Raw genomic sequence first — 22,968 nt, 5'->3', positions numbered from 1 at the left:
CTGGAGGCTAGAGACGGGACGGGGACAGGTCTGTCACCGCGCGGGGCTCGGTGGGACCCCGGTCTGGGCTCTGAGCTGGCGGGTGAGAGCGCTCCTTCCTCCCCCCGCTTCTCCCCGTGCCCCCCCGTCTCGCGCGGCTCGGCGTGGCTGCAGCGTATCTGGCTGATAACTGGTGTGTGTCCGCAGGCAGCGGCTTCCCTCTCCCTGCGCCTCGCGGTGGGAGACGCTTCCCTGGAAAGCTGAAGCGCTGGGGGGCCTGCAGCGGGGTGGAGAACTGGGGGGTGGGCTTGATGCCTGTATTTTTTCAGTCTAGTTTTCAGCTGGCAGTTAATCGGAGAAGGACGGAGGCTACTCGTGGTCTTCTGGGGGTTAATAAAGCAGTACAGGGTTATTATTTTATTTTTTTTTATCTGGGGAAAGTAGTTGAGCTGTAAGTAGGTGGGGTGAGAGCTTATACAATGTGTTAGGTTTTAAGGTGTGCTTATATCTGGTACTTCTTAGTAAGTGAAATTCAAAGTCTGTTGACTTCTTTAGTCAAGTATAGAGTGTGTATTTCAGGTCTTGATTACTTCTAATATATCTGATGCCAATGTTGTGCCGTACTGCTCAACTTTGCTGTTTTAAGGGTCAAAATCGTCATGTAGAAATTGTAAATAAATTCGGTGTTTCTTAATTTTTTTTTTTAATGTGGAAGATTTGGGGCTATTTTAGTGGTTTTGAATGTTTAACACAATATGGGATCCTACTTTTAAACTTTCCAGCAAAGAACAAAGTGGCACATGCTTGGGAATGTATTTACAGATGACAGTCCCAGTCGCATGAGACTTAGACTAGGAAAATTGGGTGGATGTGAAGGTAGAGATCTTACGAAACACAGATGTAACTTCAGTATTTACTGTGAAGGAAGCTTTCCTCTTGCTTGAACAGCTAGCAGTGCAGCCTCTAGGGCTAACGCTAGAGGCTATTCTATCCTCAATGGTGTGTGGGGCATGGTTATTTAAGTGAAGAAAAAATAGTAAGTCATTTGACCAAGTAGTCCAATAACAGAAAAAATTAGAACTTAAAAACTTGCAAAGCTCATTGCTGACATCTTCTTATAGCATCTAGATTTTGGGGGTGGAATTAAGAGGGCTGGTCTCTCTCTTACTCCTTAACTACTAACTTGCTTCAGATTTCTGGGCTGCAGTCTGGAATTCTGGACCCTAACTTCTGACCTTCCCACCTGGAAGAAATCGGATGTACATCTTGTGTCTTTGCAGTGGATGGCTTCTATAAATGCTTTCTGGTTGGATATATTAATTTGTCACAAGTTCGATCTTTTAGCCTAAAAAATACATCTTACAGGGCTAGGAAGCTGACTTTTTCCAATATGGCATTGTCTGCAATAGGTTCAGTTGTGTTAGGGGTGAAAGTAAGAGTGTAGCTGCAGAAATGCTTTGCCTGGTGATAAGGCTGGTTTAAGAAGTTAGACTGTTACCTCAGTGTCTGACTTTGGTCCATTCCCCATGCTGTAGTTTGGTGCCTCCTTAGCTCTCAAGTACAGCTGCTGTAAACTGGGCTGCTAAAATAATTATCCCAAAAGCCACAGCAGAAACAAAAATCTGAAAGCACTAGAGAGTGTGGCAGACTAGGGGAGCTTCATAGCATGGATCGGGCCTAGTTCTGTTCCCATCACACTGTGTGATTAGAGCTCCTGCTAAGAAATAGGTAAGAAATAGGTAACACCTTTTCACTGATCCTGTTACTTGTAAGAATTTAACTTTATCCTTTCCTTTAAATATATATATTTTTTTTAATCTGGTGAGAGAGCCCAGGAATCAGAAATGTTTGCACAGTGCCAACCACAGAGCACATTTTTCTCTGTATGTTATGCTCAAGCTTTTTAAATCTCAAAAAGATAGCTTTGGCGATATGGAACCTGTGAGTCTATGCTAAGAGCTTAAAGAACGACGCAGAGATTAAATCAGTCTTTGTTGTTTTGGCGTCAACTAATTTTTAAAGGTGATTCACATGCACGATTGAAAGGAGATCTGTTATATAAAACTGGCAATGAGTGTTTCTTTTTTCGTTGGTTGTTTCGAATATGCTCTTGGACAAACCCTGCAACACAAAATATACCCATGTATTCTTTCTTTCCCTTTCTTTTCTCTTGACTGTTAGTTTTGTTTAGCTTAGGTGATGTTGCTGGTAAATGCTTTCTTGCAGGGCGTGGAAGAGGGAATGCACGTGGCCAAAGTAATGAAAACTGCAGTAATTGTAGTTGTTTCAAGTTCCTAAAGGGGGGGAAAAGGAACTGCTAATGCACAGGTGTATTATCAGATGGATTGTATTTTCAAATCCACATTTTTGTGTCTGTAAAATGACTGGATCGATTCTCATTACTAGGTCCAGACTCCTCTCAACTTTTAGTTATGCTAATGAGCATTGGGTCTTGGGGTGAAAACAGTGTGAACCCACATCCTTCTTTAAGGGAGAGCAGTTTTTAATTAGAATTTGATTTTTTTTTTTGAGCCTGCATGAATGCAGTCATATCTGTCAGATGCATGTGGACTGGTTTTCCTACAGTGTGTGTATTGATAGAGCTGTGTATTACAGAGGAAGAAGTTGTCCTGATATATATGAGCATGTTAGTTTGTGCACTGAGGTGTACCAGACTCTAAATTAATAGCAACACAAAAACTTTAGATAAATGTTGGATGTATGTGACAGAGAACAGTGAGGTTTTTTTGAGAAGGCTTGACAAGGTCTTGTTCCCCCTTCTTCTAATCTTCATAGACCTTTTCTTCTTTTTCTTTCCTTTTTGTTTGACAGATCTCACTGCGTTTTCCCTGATGCGACATCTGGGGGGAAAAATAAAATCATGTCAGTGTGCAGGTCTTGCGTGTGAGCAGAGTTAATTTGGTAGAGTGGTAAAGGCTAATTCAGTACTGAAGCAATACTTCCCTTTGATAGGAAATGGTCTGGGTGGCAAAGCAAGTTTCATGTGCTTATAGTGGTACTAAGCAGGAGTGTGAGTGCAGGGTAGCAGGTTAGCAAGTGCAGGGTGCACCATGGCTTTCTTAGGCGAAAGTGAGAAAAGGAAGATAAGATTTTAATTAACAGGACCTTTCTGTCTCTCCTATCATAAATGTAGGTTAGCAGGGGGAGCATACGGAAAAGTGAAAAAGAAAGTCTTTCATATCTGAGAAGTTCCAGAAGTGTCTTACTAGGTTCAGTACTGAAATTAGTTCGTGAAAATGAAGTGTATCCTTCTCATGCAATGTAAGTCAGTGTTATGAATTACTAATTTCTTTTAGCATGGTGCCTGCCAAACGAAGTTACCGCCTAGGTCCCTGTGGGTCTAGACACGATGAGACCAGACAGTAAAATATGGCTCTCCTTCCAGGTAGCTTATAACCTAAGCAGGAGAGCAGTATTGGTTAGCACTTTGTAACTGAGGACAAGTACCCTGTGTTTAATTAAAGACAGAATGGGAGGTGTTTGCAGGGAGCAAAGAAACTCATCAGAGCAAATGGGCTAAGAAAGTGATGGTTAGAGCAGTGCTTTTTATGTGGCGATGAAGGGCAGAGGCGTGTCTTCTACAAAAGGCAGGCACTGGTTGTTGTGGATATTGTCTGTTCATAAAGCTGGATTAACACATTGAATGACAAGCAGGGTGATAGTAGTGGGTGCTGTCTGTAAGGAAAGTTGAGACAGAGACGATTTCTTCTGCATTTGCATGTACAACAAGGTACACAGAAAATGTTTGTTAGAAATAGGCTGAAATCGTAGTTTGGACAGGTCTGTAACTGAGAGACCTAAAAGTTGACAACATAGAGATGTTTGAGGATGTCGCTGAAATTACCTGAGAATGGGTGTAGAGTCATGTAGGATGAAAGTTGGTATAAGGCTTCTCCATCTTTTTAGGGATAGTTGAGAGAGGAGAGTGCAAAGAGTGAGATAGATATGTAAATGGGGGGGAGAAAAATAGTCTGCGGTGTTGAAGGCAGCTTAGAGAACAAGATGCGGTATCAGTTGTGAGGTGCCATTGTGAAGAGGTCAGTGGAAGCCTTGGGAAGAGATTCAGCGGACTGTGTGTGGGAGATGCTGAACAGGAAAGGGTTCAGTTCTGAACTGGCAGCAAGTAATTCTTGATCTCCTTTCATAGCTGAGTGTGTTGAATATGCTGATAAGGTTGGGAAGGTATGACATCAAAGAGCTTTTTTGTTTTTTGGTAAAATGGGGGAGCCTAAGTTTGTAATGTGAAAGCCTTTGTTTTTAATGTGAAGACAGAGGAGAATGAGATGTGAGAAAGATGAAAGAAGATGAAAGTGTGTCAGTGGGAAGCAAAAGGAACTTGGAGAGCAGATAGTCTTCCATACAAGAATAGCCATACTAGACTGGACCAATGGTTTAGTTAGCATAATATCCTGTATCCAAAAATGGCTATCAGAAGATGCCTATGGAAAAAATAAGAACAGGGTGCATATATGTGAGATATTTCTCTGACATTCCCTCCTAATGTCCATCACAGGACAGAAGGAAACTGGTGAGCTAGTATGCAAGAAGGGAGTCATGCAGAATCAAGGTGATCTGAAAAGCTACTGTGACTGCAGGTAGTTGTCCAGCAGTGGAGATGACAGAATTGCAGTAGGAAAATAGTTAATTAGTTGTTATTTCACTAATGGAAAACATGGCCACTTAAACTCTTATTGTGCTCACTCAACATGGGGGTAGGAATAAAAGTAGGCTTTGGGGTGGGCTCAGCCAGGCTTGGGCTTGGCAAGATGGACCAAGTGATGATAAAAGAGCATGGCAAAAGAAGGCTGTCATTGCTTTGCATGCCAGTGGAATAAAGGTCAGAAACTTGGTGGGAAGCTGTTAGTTTGAGTGGATACAGTGACTCTAAGTTTTAAATGTCTTATTGATAAAGATTTTAAGTAATGAAGACTTTATCTGCATTATAGCAAATAAACTTGGCAAATAGAGCAAATAAGCAAGTAAAATTGACCGACTTGAACAATAATACAACTCATACAGTAGAGTTGTCTCAGAATAAATCCTCCATGTAGATCCTGTACTTGGAAATAAAATCAAATAGAATAATTAAGTGATTTTGTCTCAAAATAATATCCATATGGCAGGGTCATTCTGAAAGAGCTGCAGATAATGAATAGTATACACCAGATTGTTTGTAGCAAATTTCTTGGACAAAAATTCTTAAGGCTTCCGTATAACTAAAGAAACATGATATATTTTTGATTGACCTGTTTTACTTTTTCCTAGATAAAAAAATTTTTTTTTTAAAGCCAGTTGTTCTCAGCCATGCTTTCTTCAGTCATACAAATTGGCTAGTCAAATCATGCTGATACTTTTAATGGAATGGGATATACACTTACTTTTTGAAAAGTCTAACTTTCCTTTTGTATGTCCCTGGAAAAAAAAAATTAAGTAGCTTTTTTTTTAGGGAGAACTAGTGGCCATTTCTGCTTATTTAGGTGGGTGAACTATTTTCTTTTTCTGATAGATAAAGGCAGGTTAAAAATCACCCTGCAGAAAACTGAATGCAATCTCTTCTGTATAAATGATATTGCTAAAAGAGTGTATGCAGGAAATTGGTGCCGGTGTTGGTGGTAATCAGGTAGTCTTCCACCCAGAACCAGGCACAGATGAAAACTGTCATGTGAGGTCTTGAAGTACTTTGCTTAGTCTCCATCAATGAGCTGTTCAGGTGGAAATAAAACAGAGTAGTGTCTCATAAAGTGGCAAATAAGCTTTTGAAGCTACAGTATAAGGTAATCATAGTCATGTTCATCCTTGCGATTTCCCATTCTGACTTTGTCTAATGTCACATTTGTATCTGTACTTCTGCTTCTCTGTTGCTAACATTGTACATTGTGATTTTATTCATATACAATGTTTGTTCAGGTCTGTGACAAAGTCAATGTATGTAACTGATAAATTTGTTGTTACATAGACTTCTTTTGAAAGATGATGCTAAGCACTTACGACTGTCACGTAACCTACCAATTGCTTGGCACAATGTAATTAAAGTGGAAATACTGCCATGTGAACAGGAAAAGTGTGCTCCTGAAAGACAGGCATGAGTTGAGGTAGCCGGGAGTACAGTTCTTCCCATTGCCTGGTGGAATGGCTGCAGTGTACCTTAAAGGGCTGGAGGGAGGTGGAAAAAGTAATTATTTGTAAGACTTTGTGTTGTGGTTTAACCCGGCAGGCAGCTAAACACTGCACAGCTGTTCGCTCCCTCCCCTCCACCCCAGTGGGATGGGGGAAAGAATTGGGGGAGGAGGGGAAGTAAAATTAATGGGTTGAGATAAAGACAGTTTAACAGGACAGAAAAGGAAGGGAAGATAATAATAATGATGACAATAAAAGAATATACAAAGCAAGTGATGCACAATGCAGTTGCTCACCACCCACTGACCGATGCCCAGCCAGTCCCCGAGCAGCGGTCACTGCCTGCCGGCCAACTCCCCCCAGTTTATGTACTGAGCATGACATCATACGGTATGGAACAGCCCTTGGCCAGTTTGGGTCAGCTGTCCTGGCTGTGCCCCCTCCCAGCTTCTCGCTGGCAGGGCATGGGAAGCTGAAAAGTCCTTGACTAGTGCAAGCACTGCTTAGCAACAACTAAAACATTGGTGTGTTATCAACATTGTTCCCATCCTAAATCCAAAACACAGCACTGTACCAGCTACTAGGCAGAAAATGAACTCTATCCCAGCTGAAACCAGGACACTTTGGCAAGTACCCGTCCACAGAGTGGCTGCGTTTTGAGTTCTAAGTGGTTGTCTTTCAAAATCATGAATACGTTACTGACATGAAAAATGTTATTTTTCAGAAACAGATTTGAAAATTAAATGTCTCTTCCCGTGCATGCAGACTGTGCTTCGCTGTGAGTTTGCACAGCAGTGTCCTGTGTCACCCAGGTGTCTGGTTCCTGGGTAAGGGAGCACAGGTGCAGGTGACGGATACTGGGGTCGTGTCCCCAGGTCTTGATGAGCCCACACCGCAAACTCCCAGAGTGCTGATGCAGGAGCCTGCAGTACAATTCTTAAATTCGCTTCCCACCTGAGAAATGGTGTGCATCACAGGACAGCTAGAAATGCACAGGCCCATGAGATGGTGGGCTCTGCTTCTGGTGTGAATCTTACTGCAAGCTTCTTTCAGTTCAAAATCTCTCTTCAAAGCAGTATGGACCACAGCAGCCAGTTGGGTCACAGAACCTGGTTCTTCGGAAACAGTATCTTTCTGTGAAGTGTTTTTTCTCTGCCTCATAAAGAAAGGGCAGAAACTGCTGGATATCTAAGCTACGCATTTATTGTGGTGGGAACAATGTTTTCAGTGGGAACTATCGTCTCTTAAATTGATACATAGGAGAACAATTATATATTTTTAATAAAATTGTGCTCACCTTTTAGTTGGGTGATAAAGTGTGAATAGGTTAGCTTGCAGAAAGCTGTTCCCAAAGACAGAACGAAGTGAGAGTGTGGTTTTTGCCAGGGAAACAATAGGCTTATGTATTTTACCACAATGGAAAATTTTACAAAATGTTCAAAGGCTGTGCTGCGGGAAGTGAGGTTAGCTGAGAACACGTGTAGTCCTTCAGTTGATTGGGATACACAAATAGTCTTAAAAATTGTACGTTTAATCAGCTTGCCTTCAGACTTGAGAATTTCAGACTTAATACTTGATAATTGGAGATGATGCAGTCTACAGCATATTGCCTTAAAAAAAAAGCGATGCTCTTTGGGGAGGTACGCTATTAAGAACCCATCAGTACTTAAATTTACCAATTGAAAATTTGTCAGTCTGTTTCATTGAAGGCTAAAATAATTTGAATCCTCCGTAATAAACTCTGCTGTTCCTCAAAATGAGCTGGAAGTCTCCTGAGGTTTTAGGGCAGGGAGAAAATCTGGGGACCCTGTAGCTGACTGAAAAATTTGCACATGGTGTAGGCACATTTAAAGTTCGTATCATTTGAAGGTACAGTGCAGAACTTCGTTGTTGTTCAGTGTAGCTTAGGTGAATAATGAAGGTCCAACTGCATAATTATTTCTACAATCCTAGTTGACTGTCATGAGTAAATACTTTTACTAAGGCTTTGCCTGTTGAGTAGCATAGCCTATTTTATAAAATAGTCCAAGCAAGTGCTCAACAAAACAGTAGATGTGATGCCACAGTGAATACTGAATGAGGAAGAGAGTCTTATTGTCTATATCTAAAGATGAATTTGCTTGTAGAGCAAAAGGAAATAATACCTGCCAAGCAAACCTAATGTCAACCTTTCACTGTGAGAACAGGGCAAAAGCACAATTTTCTTCTTTCGAACCCTGTTCCAAATTGATAGTATATTGTCTTTTAACATTCTCAAGAGAATAAAATATGTGGGGGGTTTTCTTTAATTCCAGTTGTTTTTGCAAATATCAACCCTCATGGTATTACTCTTCCAGTTGTACTGAGGATGAGCTGTATTTGAAAATAGCAAGCCTTCAGGACAGCTTAAGTAACAACTGCTTTTCAAAAATTTTAGCTGTGTTTTTCCCTTTTGGCCTTGAGATATATTTAACTCCTTTTCCCTGAATTTGTCTACCGGTTCTAATCACAGTGTTCTTTTGAAAAGTAAAAATGAAATACTTTTTCCCAAGAACATTTGGTGTTTGTCCTTACACAAATTGTGGTTAATTTACAGGAATGAAAAGGAATGATCTGTTCTGCTTTTTGTTAATCAAATGTACTATCCAAAGCTTAAAATAAAAACAGTAGATCTTTAGAGTTTGCTTAGGAAAAGCCCTCTGTAAATAATTTGAATAGTGTGATTCCAAATATACTTGAGTTGAACAAAATTCTGCTGATTTTTGTTTTGGATGGGTATTGTTTTACTGGTTTTAATGTAAAACCTCCAGTATTGCTTGTAAGAATGCATTTAAAGTGATTGGTTGAATTTAGGTTCTGAAGTCTCGTGCACAAGTTTAGTATATTAAAGTTACTGTATTTTTATAAATGAAATCACTTAGTATGTCCAGTGAGAAGAGTTGGTTTCATAATTTTCACCTTTTTCCTTATTCTGGGCTATAAATCAGTTTTCTGATATGAGTGGTATAAACTTAATGCAGATTTTTTAACTCTTTATCTGCAAACATTTACTCTAAAGGATAACAACTCTTAATTTACATTCCAGGTTTTTCCACAGTAAAGTCTGCTTTCTTGTTTTGCAAAAACTTAGTATGTGGTTCCTGTATTGATTATCAGTTACGTGCTAGTAACACCTCCATCTAATAAGTGGTTTTACATTGCTCAATAAGGCCCGTAGCATATTATGTAAATGTTCATGTGTGGATTAGTAATGACTTTCACAAATGGTAGACACTGTATCGCCTAGCTGTGGTATATACCTATACCTAGTTGTATTTTATTTTTTACTTCTGGGAAGTAATTTTTCCTTATATAGGCATCCAACTGAAGAGAGACTTGAGAACGTCCCAAGAAAAGGCACTGGCGCACTAGAATGCATTTCCTTTGCATGTGGCTGTAATAATTAGTCAATTCTAATCCCAGTGTGAATTTAAGGTCACTTTTCAAGAAGCAGGTTAGACATACAACTTTTTTGACACAGGAAAATACATTTGGGATTGTCATTTAAATATGTTGCATTTATAAGTGAATGTGAATCCCACTCCTGTTATACCCCTACATAAAAAAAATATTTTTCTCTTTATAGAACTGACAGTGCATCAGCTGACCAGGACAATTTAAAATACTCTTCATCCAGAGATCGGGGCAGTTCTGCCTCCTATGGATTACAACCCTCAAATTCAGCTGTGGTGTCTCGACAAAGACACGATGATATCAGAGTCCACACTGACATACAGAATGAAGAAAAAGGTATACAGATTGCTGTTTCATGTGTAAATTGTGAGGGGACATTCAGAGAAAGGCAGTAAACTTGAAATGGTGGAGAATTTTTTTTTTCCAAAAAAAAGGTAGTGAACTGATACAGCTCATGCCACAGTATCACTGTGTTGCGAGATTTATCAGGGATCAAAGAAATGTTGTGGTTGATATGAATAGTGAGAAAAATATGCAGTTGCATTAGGAGAAGAATGTAAGAGAAGACTTAATGCATTAACAAAATAAGCACTTTTTCCTAAAGAATAGTATTCTGGATGTGTCTGGTCTGCAAGTTGAAATTTCTTCCTGAATACTGTCTAGTGCGTCTGGTATTGAAAATGGACTGCCTGATTAAATGGGCTACTAATCTGATACATTACCTATTGCAGTTTTACTGCAGCAAACTGGAATCTTTGCCTGGGAATCAAATCTATATTTTGTCATTAATGGGAATTTCTACTATGTGCTTCAGTCTGACTTCATATAAATCGTGTGGTGTATGGTTCATACAATTTTTTCCTGTTCTTTTTTTTGAGAATAGAAATACTTTCTCTAGAAAACAGCTAAAAATTCAGAATAATCTCTTTCATATTATGAAAAAAATTTGTATTCTGATTTTTTTTTAATTGCCAAATACAGGTATCAAATAGGAGGATTTTTTGCTTGCAGAGTCACTTTTTAGACTATGTAAATCTTCAGGCAGGCCAGACTCAAAAAAAAAAAAAAAAAAAAATCTCACAGGAATATTAGTGTGGGAGTTTCTGTTCAGGAGCCTAAAAAGCATTCGCACTCCCCCTACTTCTCTGCCCTGTAACTAACTGTAAAGAATTGCTACATCTTAGGGGAAGTTACAGCTGGGTGCGCTGATGCAAATTTATTTTTTTTATAAGTAGTAGGTACTGTTAGAGGCAGGAGTGTGAAACACATATTTAATCTGCGTGCCTTGAGAACCTTAAGATTTGGTTAACCTTAACAGAGAAACTGCTTAGAAAGTGAATATATTTGTCAGTGTGTCTGCTAATATGGAGAGTTTTACTGTGTTTCACACAGACTGGCATAGTAGGTTATTCTCATACTTTGAAGTCTGCTAGTATTTAAAGAACGTACTGGCAGTATAGTGAAATAGTAAGTTTTGGACAAATTCAGTAAGGTAGTTTGAAGTTGCTGGGAAAGTGCCATTTGAAAAGAAAAATGCACCTATCTCTCCCTCAAGTACTGTATCTTACAGGGCATGTCTCTGCTAGCCCAGCACTTTAACTATGCTATTTTGTTCAGGTGTGACTTGAAAAGAGATGATTAGGATATTCTGTACTGTAAAACCAAATTCCATGTATCTCTAGTTAATTTTTATTTTTGGAGAAATTTGTAAGCTTATAGATGCAGAATAGTTTCTTTGTTTACTAAGATTTTTCAGTTAATCTGTTGGAGTCTGCCAGCATGGAGTTTTCATTTTAAAGAACTTTTCTATCCTGGATAACTGCATGTCACAAGTACCTAGAATCCTTGAGAAGAGATTCCATCCCCCCACCCCCAGTTTCTGGTGTTGATGATAAAAATTACTTCCAACTTGATAATTTCTTGAAGTTGTTCAGGTTTGAAAACCTTCAAGGATGGGAGGTTCTGCAGCCTCTCTTAGCATCCTGTTTAGTGCTTTGCCAATCTCCTGGTAAATAATTGTTTTCTCATATCCACTTTGAATTTCCCTTGCTGCAACTTACGACTGTTGACTCCTGTCCTTTTGCTCTGCATCTGTAAGATTAGTCTGGCGCACGCTCTTTTTTTAAATAACCCCTCACATTAACTAGTGGAAGACTGCAATTAGATCTCTCCCCTCGGTCTTCTCTCCTTTACTTTATAAAACAAGACAGGGGAGTTGGTAGATTTAAGTTTTTAAAACTAAATAGAAGGCTCTTGGGTTTTTACTTAGAGATGGGATGTTCTCCCTTCCTGCAACACTTCCCTCCCTTTTGATTTGTAACTATGATGTGCTCAGAGTCCTTACTGCTAAAAAGATACTGCACTAGTATTTGTATGTCATGGTATCTGCATATTTATGCTAAAATTAATAACAGTGACATAGCTGATCACATTCTTATTTGGTCTCAGATTTAACATTTAAAGGGAAATTAATAGAATTTGTATATATTAGGATTTTCAAAAACTTTTCAGACCAGGAGATAACTGAAGAGAGTTATAATGTAATATTTACAGCCTTATTGCCAAAAAACCTGATTGCCCTGCTGTTTTTTTAATTACTCTAAATGACAATTTGTTTCATATTGTTACCAAAGGTGTACCATCTATATGTCAAATGGGAGAATATCGGTTTGTGTTGAATTCATTTAATATAATGTCAGATACGCTGTAGCAAATGCTACATGCCTTTGCAGACAACCAAAAAAGCTGGGATAGTTTGTGTGCTAGAGGGAAAGTATGAAATAATTTTAAGAACTCCGATAGTATATGGTAGTATGTCTATTTTTGATAGTTGATGTTTGTGGTCTGAATGCATGATTATCTGACATCTTCAGTTAAACTAATTTCTTTGTTGCTTTGAATTTTAGTGATACACTTCTCTTTAGTCATAAACATAGTTATTGCTATTAGAAGTAATTTCCTTCATAGGACAGTGTTGGTTTGTTGTGACAAAATAATGCTAAGATGGCATACATGCTAGTTTATGTTTAAAAATTGAGTATAATGTTGTAAATCCAAATATACACAAATTATCTTTACTGTAACTATAATTAACTAATTACAACTGAGACTTTGCACAGGATTCTGTAATGGTAGGGTAGTCCCGTGTGTATAGAAATACACAGACTTCTACTGATAGTTCACAGCTTCTTTTTAGCAAAAGCTTTGCCTTCAAGATGACATTCTTTACATCTACTAAGGTCCAGATTCACCTTGATGTTTGAACTCTTTTTTTATCCATCCTGTAGTCTCGTTAGGCTGCCTCTTTTTACGGAGAGCCACCTCTCCTCTTCCCCAGGCTTGCTTTTATGCACTGATGCAGGTGGAATTGTGGAAATACCTTTTCTGAAAGGAGTCTTGCATATCTTTTGTTGTTCTGGGTTTAATTTTATTAGTTGATTTTTCCCTGTCTCAGGCAGGGAAGGCACTTCAGAAAGCTGCCTGCACAGCTGCCTGGAAGGTGAGCTCTAATACATTGAGTGAGGTATGGGGCAGGCTCAGGGGACAGTTTCACTTCTGTACAGTACTGCAGAGGAAGAACCTACCCCTCAAAGTGATGTGGCAGACTGGAAAATTCTTTGGTTTCAACATTTGAGTATGTAAATTATTGTGGATCTAGGAGTAAAAATAATTGAATTACTCAAAATGACGCTTTTATTTCCATTTTATATTGTTACCAAAGATGTACCATGTGTATCTCAAATGGGAGAATGTAGGATTGAGTTTAATTAATTTGAGATAATGTTAGTATTAGTGTGGGGAAAATATTGACTGTTGTATGTTTAGGGAGAGTTGTTCAATCTGTACATGTAAATAATCTGTGGCTTTTTAAAAGCTTTCTCTTTTTTGGCCATTTTACGGAGCCTGTGTGGTGGATTTATAACAAAAACAGAGTGGAAATTTGATGTGCATAAGCAAGGAGCAAGTAAGTGAATGTATCTAGCCATACGTACTAGCAGTTTGACATGAAGGGCCTTGTAAAATACAGGGTCAAAAGTAATAAGAAAACCCCAAATGCAACAAAATCTACGTTAAACTTCATTGCAATAGCGTTTTTTTCATATGCTTAAAAAAAAGACTGATTAGATTCTGAATATGTGATCTGGAAACTTAAAGGGCATAACAAAACATTTTTTGAATGTGAAAGTGAAAAGGGAAGCTAAAGAAAGTGGTAGGGGATAGGGCTGCTAACTTGCATATGAATTGAATAACTCATAACATACTACCTTACTAAATATATGGTCTGATAGCCTGTTTTAATCTCACATTGGTTTTTCCACAGGTGGCTACAGTGTCAATGGAGGATCTGGGGAAAATACTTATGGTCGGAAGTCGTTGGGGCAAGAGCTGAGAGTTAACAATGTGACCAATCCTGATTTTACCAGTGTTCCGCATGGGAATCGTGCTTTAGCCACAAAAGACATGAGGAAATCACAGGGTAAGGATACCACAGATTTTCAGGAAAAGAGGATGTCTTTTTGGCAACCTCTCTTGTGTTCAGAATATGAAAAGAAGGTCACTACGATTAGGCAATCTATATGGATTTTATTTTTTGTGATATGTGATTAGATGATGTTGATGGAAATAGTCATCTTGTATTTACTGTTCCCTGCATTGTGGCTTCCTCCATAGGTTAGGCAGATCTCTCGACTATATGGCTTACGCTATTAATCTTTCAATTTCCTTTTAAATAGCTTTTGAACCCTTATTCAGGTTAGCCAAATTTGGCTCAGAGATCAAGGGCTCCAAAAAGGAGAACTTGCTCTCAGATTTGTTGAAAATTGATGCCTGAGTACAAAGTTGTTAATTAACGAGTCCTTAGCGCAGGAAAACCTGCAGTGGTGAGCTCAACCGTTATCTGTTCTCACTGGCCTGCAGGTCAATTAGTCATCACATCATACCAGCTGATTAGTCAGTAGATGTGTACTTCTGAACTAGCCACAATTCATGCTCGCTCTTGCTCAGCTGAGGATTAGAGGCCAGGGAGGAACTGGAGACATCATAAGAATGTGGGCAAGGTCTTGGGAGATACAGTGAGAGGAAATGTGGAGTTGCAAGAGGGTGCAAGAATGCTGGGCATGTGTTTTTGAGAAAGAAGGCTTTACTTTTCCCACTATTTGGGTTTAAATCATAGTTTAAAAAAAAAGGCGGTTATTCCAAGCACTTTTGAATGAAAGTAGAAACTTTATGACTAAGCACTGTCATTTATTGCATCACTTAGTATAAGCGGTAGTTGAGCCACTGACAAAAACTGTGACTGCTTTATGCCAGGCACATTATAAACACATGAAGACACAGTGTTTCTCCTCAGGGATTTATATTTCAGAGGAGACAAAAGGTGAAAGAAGAGTGTTTAGTGTGCTTTGCGGGTGGAAGAACTGAAGTGCAAGCTATGGGTTAAACTCAGACTTTATAATCCCATTCTGGTGTCTTGATATAAAAATTATTCAGTCCTTTTAGTATCTTAAATTATGTCCATGTAGAAGAAATAGAGAATTGTCTAATGGAGAACTTTGTAAATAATACTTCTGGTAATGGCTTGTGCGTGAATTTACTGTTAGTTAATACTGGCAGAAAATTCAGACTGTTCTCCTAGGTATGCGAGCACCTCTAATCCTTAAAATGTTAGTCATTTTTATTTTTCATATCTTCTTCAAAATACAGCGGGATTATATTGCAACAGGATCTTATTTTTTAAATTCTTTTATATTTTCTTGTTTGTTAGTGTGTGCATTAAGCAATTTTTAAAATAGTCGTCTTCTGTGAGTGAGTTAGCATGTGGCTAAGACCTTGCTCATTTTTCACAAAATGGAAGTCGTACAGGTGTTCATTAACTAGTGCTTTGATTAGTATAGCTTCAGTCATGCTCTTGGTTAGGTTTTTTTAATTCTTATTTTTAGGTTATGATTATGGCTCAACGGACAGGTAACACTCTTTTAGGGAGTAATGCCAATGTTCATCAGATATTAACTGAATATTAACTGAATAAAAACAAAGCTGCTTTTAGTAGAGTTTTGAACATCTCGTTCTAGCAGCAGTTAAATGTACGTCTCATACCAGTAACCTTGGTGGTGGTAGTTTTATTTATACAGGTCGGGTTTTAGGATTCTTTTGTATGTAGAACAGCACAACCATATTTCAAAATAAATTAGTTTTCCATGAAGAGATTACAAACAAAAAGATGAACATAGAGAAGACAACACAAAAAAGTTGCAAGTTGTGGATTTAATTAATTCAAGGCTTATACTTACTGTTGACTTTTCATCTAACACTGAAGAGTCAACCAACATTTTTAGGGACGGGGGGTGTGTGTGTTGTTTTTATGGACCTTGCAAAGATCTAGAATATCTTTATAAAAAGTTATTTAGTAAAAATAATTTGCAGTGTTTTCCAAACCACTGCGTCCTCGTTTGCCCTTCAAGAGCAGTATCTAGTGACCTAACCCAGCTGTGCTGGTGTAGCTTCCCATGTGCTTGCTGAGTGGCAGAGATCACTGGGAGTGACGGAAGAGATGTGTACTCTGCGTTCCTGGTCCAGGTTAGTGTTGGTAGAGTGCAGCTGTAGGAATATGGTAGAATAGACTTCTCTCTTTCTTATGAGGCACATCTGTTGTCTTGGAAAGGACTATATTATGCGGTGGCCAATGCACTGAATTATTCAAGGACATACTCAAATTGCTGTTTTGAGAGGCTTCACATGTAGACAGTCTAATAGTGAAATAAGTGTGTGTAGATTCAGTTCGGCTTAAGCTTTCAAGATACATTCAGTAATATAGAACCCAGTACGTTCCTAGCAGAAGAGTTTTCACGTGGAATTATTCATGAATAGCAGTTGCACTTTTTATTTTGTGTACCGTAGTCTGTGTTAATTTCCATTGTAACCAAGCTTTAAAAAACTTTAATTCTTGTTTGCATATGTTTTGTTTCCGAACTATTCCATTTGAACTTTCAAAAAAATATTTTTTTTCTCTGGTCTGGTGACCTTCTACTACTGCCCACGTTTTAAAGAAAATGGTAGACGTGGTACACCCCCAGGCAGGCTGCATCCTTCCTGGTAGTCCTTTTCTGTCTCTTCCAGGGCTGATAAAATTTTTTTGGGGTGGCTAACTGTGCTAGGTCCATCTTTCTGAAGTTTGGCTATGTATTGACCATTGGCAGCCAAGCCTTGGACTACAGCTGCTAGCTCAACTCTGGGCAGAAATACAAGGAGATCTTCAGATGCAAGTGATCATCTAGCAGGGATTGTAGTTATTAGTCTGGCACCATCACTCAGGAAGTCTTCAGATACTGCTTCAGAAGGTGTCTTTGCTGAGCATGATTCCTTGTATGTTGCTCACCAGACGGGTGGCTTTTTGTCCACTACTGAAGACTGTGGCTTCCAGATAAAGCAAGGGAAAAGAAACTTAATTCTTCCTAAATGGATATGTATGCCTTAGTCTTCTGTAAAATCAGTAACATCTTCAAAGAAGAGCTCTTCATGCCTGTCAGGTAACATCTCAACATGTCTTGTGTGGTGGTTGTAGCTAGGAACAAAACGTGGATTTGATCCTTCAGACTCTTACTGCTATTTTAAAGTTTGCTAAACCTGCCTAATCCTTCAGAATGTCAGGTGTCTTCAAAATTAATTGCTTAAACTGATGCCTGGCAAGAAACAGGCCTATTTTATTCATACTCTTTTTTAAAATTTAAAAAATAAAGACATGACAATAAGGTTGAGAATATTCTTCATGACTATAATACAGAAGTAGTGTTCTCCTGCAGATGATGTCATGACCTGTAAGAGTTACTGGCCTGTGGGTGGGTTCATAGGATTCTGTAATACGCGAGGACACAAAGGGTTTTGTTTCTTAAACTTCTTTGTTACAAGTTACTACGAATTACCACTAGTAAAGCAAGTATATACTTATTACTTATATGCACACCTGTATATATTATTTGAAGTGTTACTGGTACAGCACTCACCAAACTTCTCCCAGGAGTGGGGCCAATTGATGACAGACAAAGTCTCACTTCAGGCTCCGTGATGCAGATCATCTCTGGAGTCAGTGAGGCGTCCCCAGCGAGGGTCCAGTCTGTCCAGGAGATCTTGTGTAGCAAAGTCATTGCAGGGGGAGCTCTCGGATAGAAGCTCTATTTTGGGTAGAAAGTGAGTTATTTTTATATTATTAGAGACATAAGGGGGCGTAGGACACAACTGCCTGGAGCCACCAGTAGCTCTTACTAACTACTGTTTTTCACCTGGAACGGCCAATAGATGATGCCTGTTTTCTATTTTCTCAGACCAATGTTTGCTTTCCCAGTCTGTTTTTCCAGCAGGAGCAGCGAATAGCTGTTGCCGATTCCTGCTTTCCCAGGATGTTTTCCACCATTACAGTCTATTTTTCACCTTTCCATACAATAAGTTTGTTGTAGCAGTTTCTTGGTTTTGCACTTATCGAGTGTATCTTGGGATGTCTCAGGTTCTCAGGTACCCAGCTGCCCTTCAAGGATGCTCTTAGTTGCCAGGCTGGGTTCCCAGGCTAGCAGTTCCGAGACTGGCAGACATCATCTTCTGTCAGTATTTTTCCATTATAACCTTCCCATTATAACCAGGTTGCCTTTGTGGCTGCTCGCATCAGATGACCGATGTGCAACATACCAGAGAAAAAAGCTGTCTGTAGTTGTCTTGGGTGTTCTCCTAAGAGTCATGGTGACCAAGAAAACCTCATCATGTTCCATGAATCCTCTAATTTTAATCACCATGAAACATCTAATGTTAAACTCTTCAAAAGAAACTTTGTTTCCTTTTTGCAAATGAGGGAAATAAATTATTCATATGAATTCATTGTAATTGGTACCTAAATCGGGTAAACTGAGTTGTGACCTTCACTGGTATCAGTAGTGCAACTGGTCAACTTAAATGAAATGTTTTCTTAGGAAGATGCTAATTCTCCTGTATTACGATCCACTTAAACCAACAGCCACTGCACCTCTGTGTGGTGTATATTTTGTTCCTCAATAGAGGAAGATTAGATCTATTTTCCTTTTCAAAGCAGAACCCTGCTAGCTATCAGAGGACTACTCATTAGTAGTAGGTCTGATTTTAACCTTACCACACCCCTTTTAGTTCCATTTATGTTGAAGGGACTAAATCTAGGTTTTTGTGTAGAAGTAAAACAGTTCTGCTTAGTTCTGAATGAGTTTTACCCAGGTACCGGGCTGTCCACCGGAAGAAATGAAATATTTTGGTAGCTAAATTAGATTTTACATTTAATTTTCCTCATATTAGCTTTGAAACAAGTCAGGATTTATTTTTTTACTTTTTTCTCAAATTACTATTATGACTTATTGAGTCCACAGATACACATTTCAGACAATACGGATGTTATTGATCAAATGCTGTAGAAAAAAGAAGTCATTGCCTTTTCTTTTTCAGAGCGATCGTTGTCTTATTCTGACGAGTCTCGACTGTCAAATCTTCTTCGGAGGATTACTCGGGAAGACGACAGAGACCGAAGACTGGCTACTGTAAAGCAATTGAAAGAATTCATTCAGCAACCAGAAAACAAACTGGTTAGTAATTTTTACTTTTCCATAGCACTGGAGTATTTCTCGTTTTATAAAACTGTCTTTTTAAAAATCTGAATATTGGGATACGTCTGCAAGGAATATCTTACATACAAGGAATTGCCTTCCACAGCAAAGGAAAGTGTATTCCTGGATTGCCTGTCCTTTTTCCAGCATTCAGGAAATTTTTTATTGCTTGATTACTTATGACGTATTGCCTCAAAGCAAACTACTGAATGCATGGGCTGTAGGAATAAATATGGCATGCATATGGGGTTTTTTGACTGGTCTTAGCAATATCCTCTGAATCCTTCAGCAAGGAAATACAGGAAAAGAAGTAAAACGTGTTGTTGTCTTGTTCAAGAACTGTTTCTGTATTTTAAATTAAAAATATGCAGATGTTTATACAGTCTTGTGAAATGCTTATCTTAAGAGTTACTCAGCTTTCTAGCTAAAAACCTTTGTATGTGGATTCCCTTTTATGGGAAGAGAACAAAATAAGTCTTTGTTTTCATTACATCTTTGGGTTTTTTAATGGGTTGTTGAACTCTCTAATATCCTTAAGTGTTCCTTAAGGATTGGGGGGCGGGGGGAAGTATCCCACTGTGGGTATATGTTTTTGATATTACTTATTTTTGAAGTGAAGTATTAAGAGTATTTTGTCTGACACATCTTCCCCACTGTTTTAGAGAGCTTAGGAGTTCTCCAAGTACTGAAAAAGCAGGAAGTGATGGTTTAATACCCTGCCACTCATTTACAGGCAGTGCTGTGATATTTCAGTTGTGGGTTATGTGTCTATCCATATTTATAAGTTGTTGGTTCATTCTCTCATTATGTATTAATTAACCAGTGGTAATTGTGCTCTTTTCCAAAAGGCGTGTCACTTAAACATTGAGACTTTTCTATTCTGTGCACCTAGGTATAAGCAAACCATGTGCAAGCCTAGCTAATACTTCGGCTTTCCTCTGAAACAAAATCCTTGTTAATACAAGGGTTTGGGGAGTAAATGCTTTCCACAGTTATTCCAGTGGTGTTTTTTTAATTACTTCCATTATTCTCAATGCAATTTTTTTCCCCAGTTTTTTTTGTAACTGCATTGTATTTAGGTTTATTGGTATCTCATAACGTATTGGAATTGCCATTCTAATATCTAACTTAGTGGTGACAAACTTTCTACTTGTTAGTGGTCAGAATGTTAAAAGTTTGTCACTGAGAAACTTTTCTTTAAACTTCTCCAAGCTTGCTAATGAGAACAAGATCAGATGTCGAGTGATATCCACGATGCCAAGCCTAAAACTTTATAATGGACACTGTTAACATAGCAGTAACTCCTGCAGTTTTTGACACTATTAAGTGTACTTTAATGGGGTTCTCTTCATTCTCAGGGTTGAAATGTGTGTTAAACAAAGGAAAGTAGTGAAAGTCACTAGGCAGTGGCATTGTCATGTAATGGCATCATGCTCCAGCTTCTAAATTGTATAGGTGCCCTCTCCTGTCTCTTCTGTAGCCTCTTTTGCAGATATCAGGCACATTTAAAAAATGTCCTTGTGAGTTCTGAGAGGCCAAGCATGTGGACCTCTTTCTCTTCCCCCCACCCCCAAAAGAGTGATGTCGCTCAAAACTTAACAACAAAAACTAGATAACATCCACTGTATTAAATATTAATTTCTTTCTGAAGAGAACAAACCTTTTTATTAACTCATCAAGAAAACTTCTTGTTAATATCTTATACAGTTGCAGATAATGTATTATTTTGCAACCCAGCTCACTAATGTGTTGTGGGTTTTTTTTCAGTGCATATTAGGAAAACAGGTATTTCTGGTTATGTTTACTGAGAAGCACTTGTTCATCAATAATGGTTCATCCCCCAAAATAGTACTCCATTTCTCTGAAAGTCAGGATTGCCTAAGGAGAAATTTTAATACTTCAGATTGTATTATCTCATCAATTAAATATTCTGCTGATACAATTGATTATTAGTATAGGAGACTAGGTCTTCAGTAGGCGCTACTGATGAGCTGTATGGTGAGTCTTACGTTTGTGATGTAATGTCATCAGCAAGAACTAGACTTAAAACACCTTGATAGCAGGCTGCCAGTGTATTTTTGTGGCTACTGTAAATAAATATGAAATATAACATGTAGGATAATATTGCAGTATTGCTTAATATAGTTCATGCTAGTCTGCAGTGGCCATGGAAAGCACAATAGCATTCCATTAGCAAACAGAATTGGTAGTGGTGTTTTTAATGTGGGTGTAAACAGGACCTAGTTTGCAGAAGTTATCGTGCCATTATTATGCTTATGCCTTTTATGTATCTTATATTACAGGTACTGGTTAAACAACTGGATAATATCCTGACTGCCATTCATGATGTACTCAATGAAAGGTAAGCTGGAAAAACTAAGCAGTTTGAAGGCTATAAAGGGGAAAAGTAGTGACAGCGTTAGGTTTGGATTTCAGTATAGAAATGGAATGGAGGGGGGAAAGGTTGAAAGAAATTCATTCACTAATTTTGCGTGGGTGTGACACTGCAGTAACAGGATTGAACTAGGGGACAGTTAAGACTCTCTTAGGCATATCAGCAATACTGTTAGACTGTTTAGAGTACACTTCACGTGGAGAGAATTTGAATGCACAAGTGTGACTTCTATGTTGTAGGTAGTATGAAGTCTATCTCAGCTACATTTAATCACCTGGGTGTAGTAGCGCACTGCTGTGGTTGTCTGGCTTGCAAATTGAACTTAAGTTTTTTACAACCTGATCTAATTCATTTACATCCCACTAAGAGCATATGTAGAGGGAGCTCAGGTGTGTGTGGGCTTTTTGGTGTTTAGTTCAGTGTTATTACCCAAAGTCAGCTGTATGTTAAGAACTTTCTTCCTTGGATAGTGTGTTGCAAGTAGAACGGCCTATTTATTGCATACTTGTATTCAAGTTGATTTATTCCATAGAAATAATATTTCACAGAATTTTTCAGATTATTTATTTTAGCTTCATCACTGCTGCCATTAAGTAGGAGAGAAGCAGCTTCATTCGTGCATATATTTTTCTGCTTTAGAAAACGTTTTAATTTGTTCGTGGTTTCTTCTGTTCTGCTCTCATGTCTGGCAATTCCACATTTTATTTTTTTTTCCTCCCCAAAAATACAGTAGTAAATTGCTTCAAGAACTGAGACAGGAAGGAGCTTGCTGTCTTGGCCTTCTTTGTGCTTCTCTGAGCTACGAGGCTGAGAAGATCTTTAAATGGATTTTTAGCAAATTCAGCTCATCCACAAAAGATGAAGTTAAACTTCTTTATTTGTGTGCAACCTACAAAGCACTAGAGACTGTAGGAGAAAAGAAAGCCTTTTCATCTTTAATGCAGGTAAGACTACAAGTTAAAACAGGATTATTAATGATTTTTCCAGTGCAATGCTTGAATCAACTTTTTTAAACTGGAAAAAACAATAAGTAATGCTATGTTGACATAATAAGTAAATATAATTACAACTGGGAGGGAACTTTCTAACTAAATGGGATTTTTTGTTTCTGATTACATTAGAAAGGAATGTCAAGTCTTTGTAGGATGACATATATTTTGATGCGACTTTTTAGTATATATTGCAGATCCAAGAGGAAGAATCTTGTTGAGACCAAAAAGAGAACTCAGGTGGAATGGTACACAAAACCCAACCTGTTGACTGCTTTGTGCTACCTCCTATTTACAATTTCTAACTTGAATTGTAATTAGATCTGAGAGGGAGTAGGATGTGTGCAGACAAATCTGGTCTCCTGGTTCAAGTTTTAGGGTCTGTTATTTTGGGTGTAGAACAACTATGTCTAGGTCTGTGCTC

General features: G+C 38.4%; 1 protein-coding gene across 1 annotated transcript in view; it reads left to right on the top strand.

Moving 5' to 3' along the window:
* Window positions 1–22,968, top strand: part of SMG1 (SMG1 phosphatidylinositol 3-kinase-related kinase) — an 86,150-nt gene that overhangs the window by 16,901 nt on the left and 46,281 nt on the right. The window contains exons 2-6 of the mRNA XM_009324824.1: window positions 9,722–9,885; window positions 13,871–14,026; window positions 19,003–19,139; window positions 21,464–21,522; window positions 22,286–22,499. Coding sequence (XP_009323099.1) covers window positions 9,722–9,885; window positions 13,871–14,026; window positions 19,003–19,139; window positions 21,464–21,522; window positions 22,286–22,499 — 730 coding nt within the window. The remainder of the gene's footprint in view (window positions 1–9,721; window positions 9,886–13,870; window positions 14,027–19,002; window positions 19,140–21,463; window positions 21,523–22,285; window positions 22,500–22,968) is intronic.

Source organism: Pygoscelis adeliae, unplaced genomic scaffold, assembly GCF_000699105.1.
Source record: "Pygoscelis adeliae isolate BGI_AS28 unplaced genomic scaffold, ASM69910v1 Scaffold85, whole genome shotgun sequence".
NCBI lineage: Eukaryota > Metazoa > Chordata > Aves > Sphenisciformes > Spheniscidae > Pygoscelis > Pygoscelis adeliae.
The sequence above is the reverse complement of the archived record's forward strand: the minus strand, read 5'-3'. Positions and strand labels throughout refer to the sequence as shown.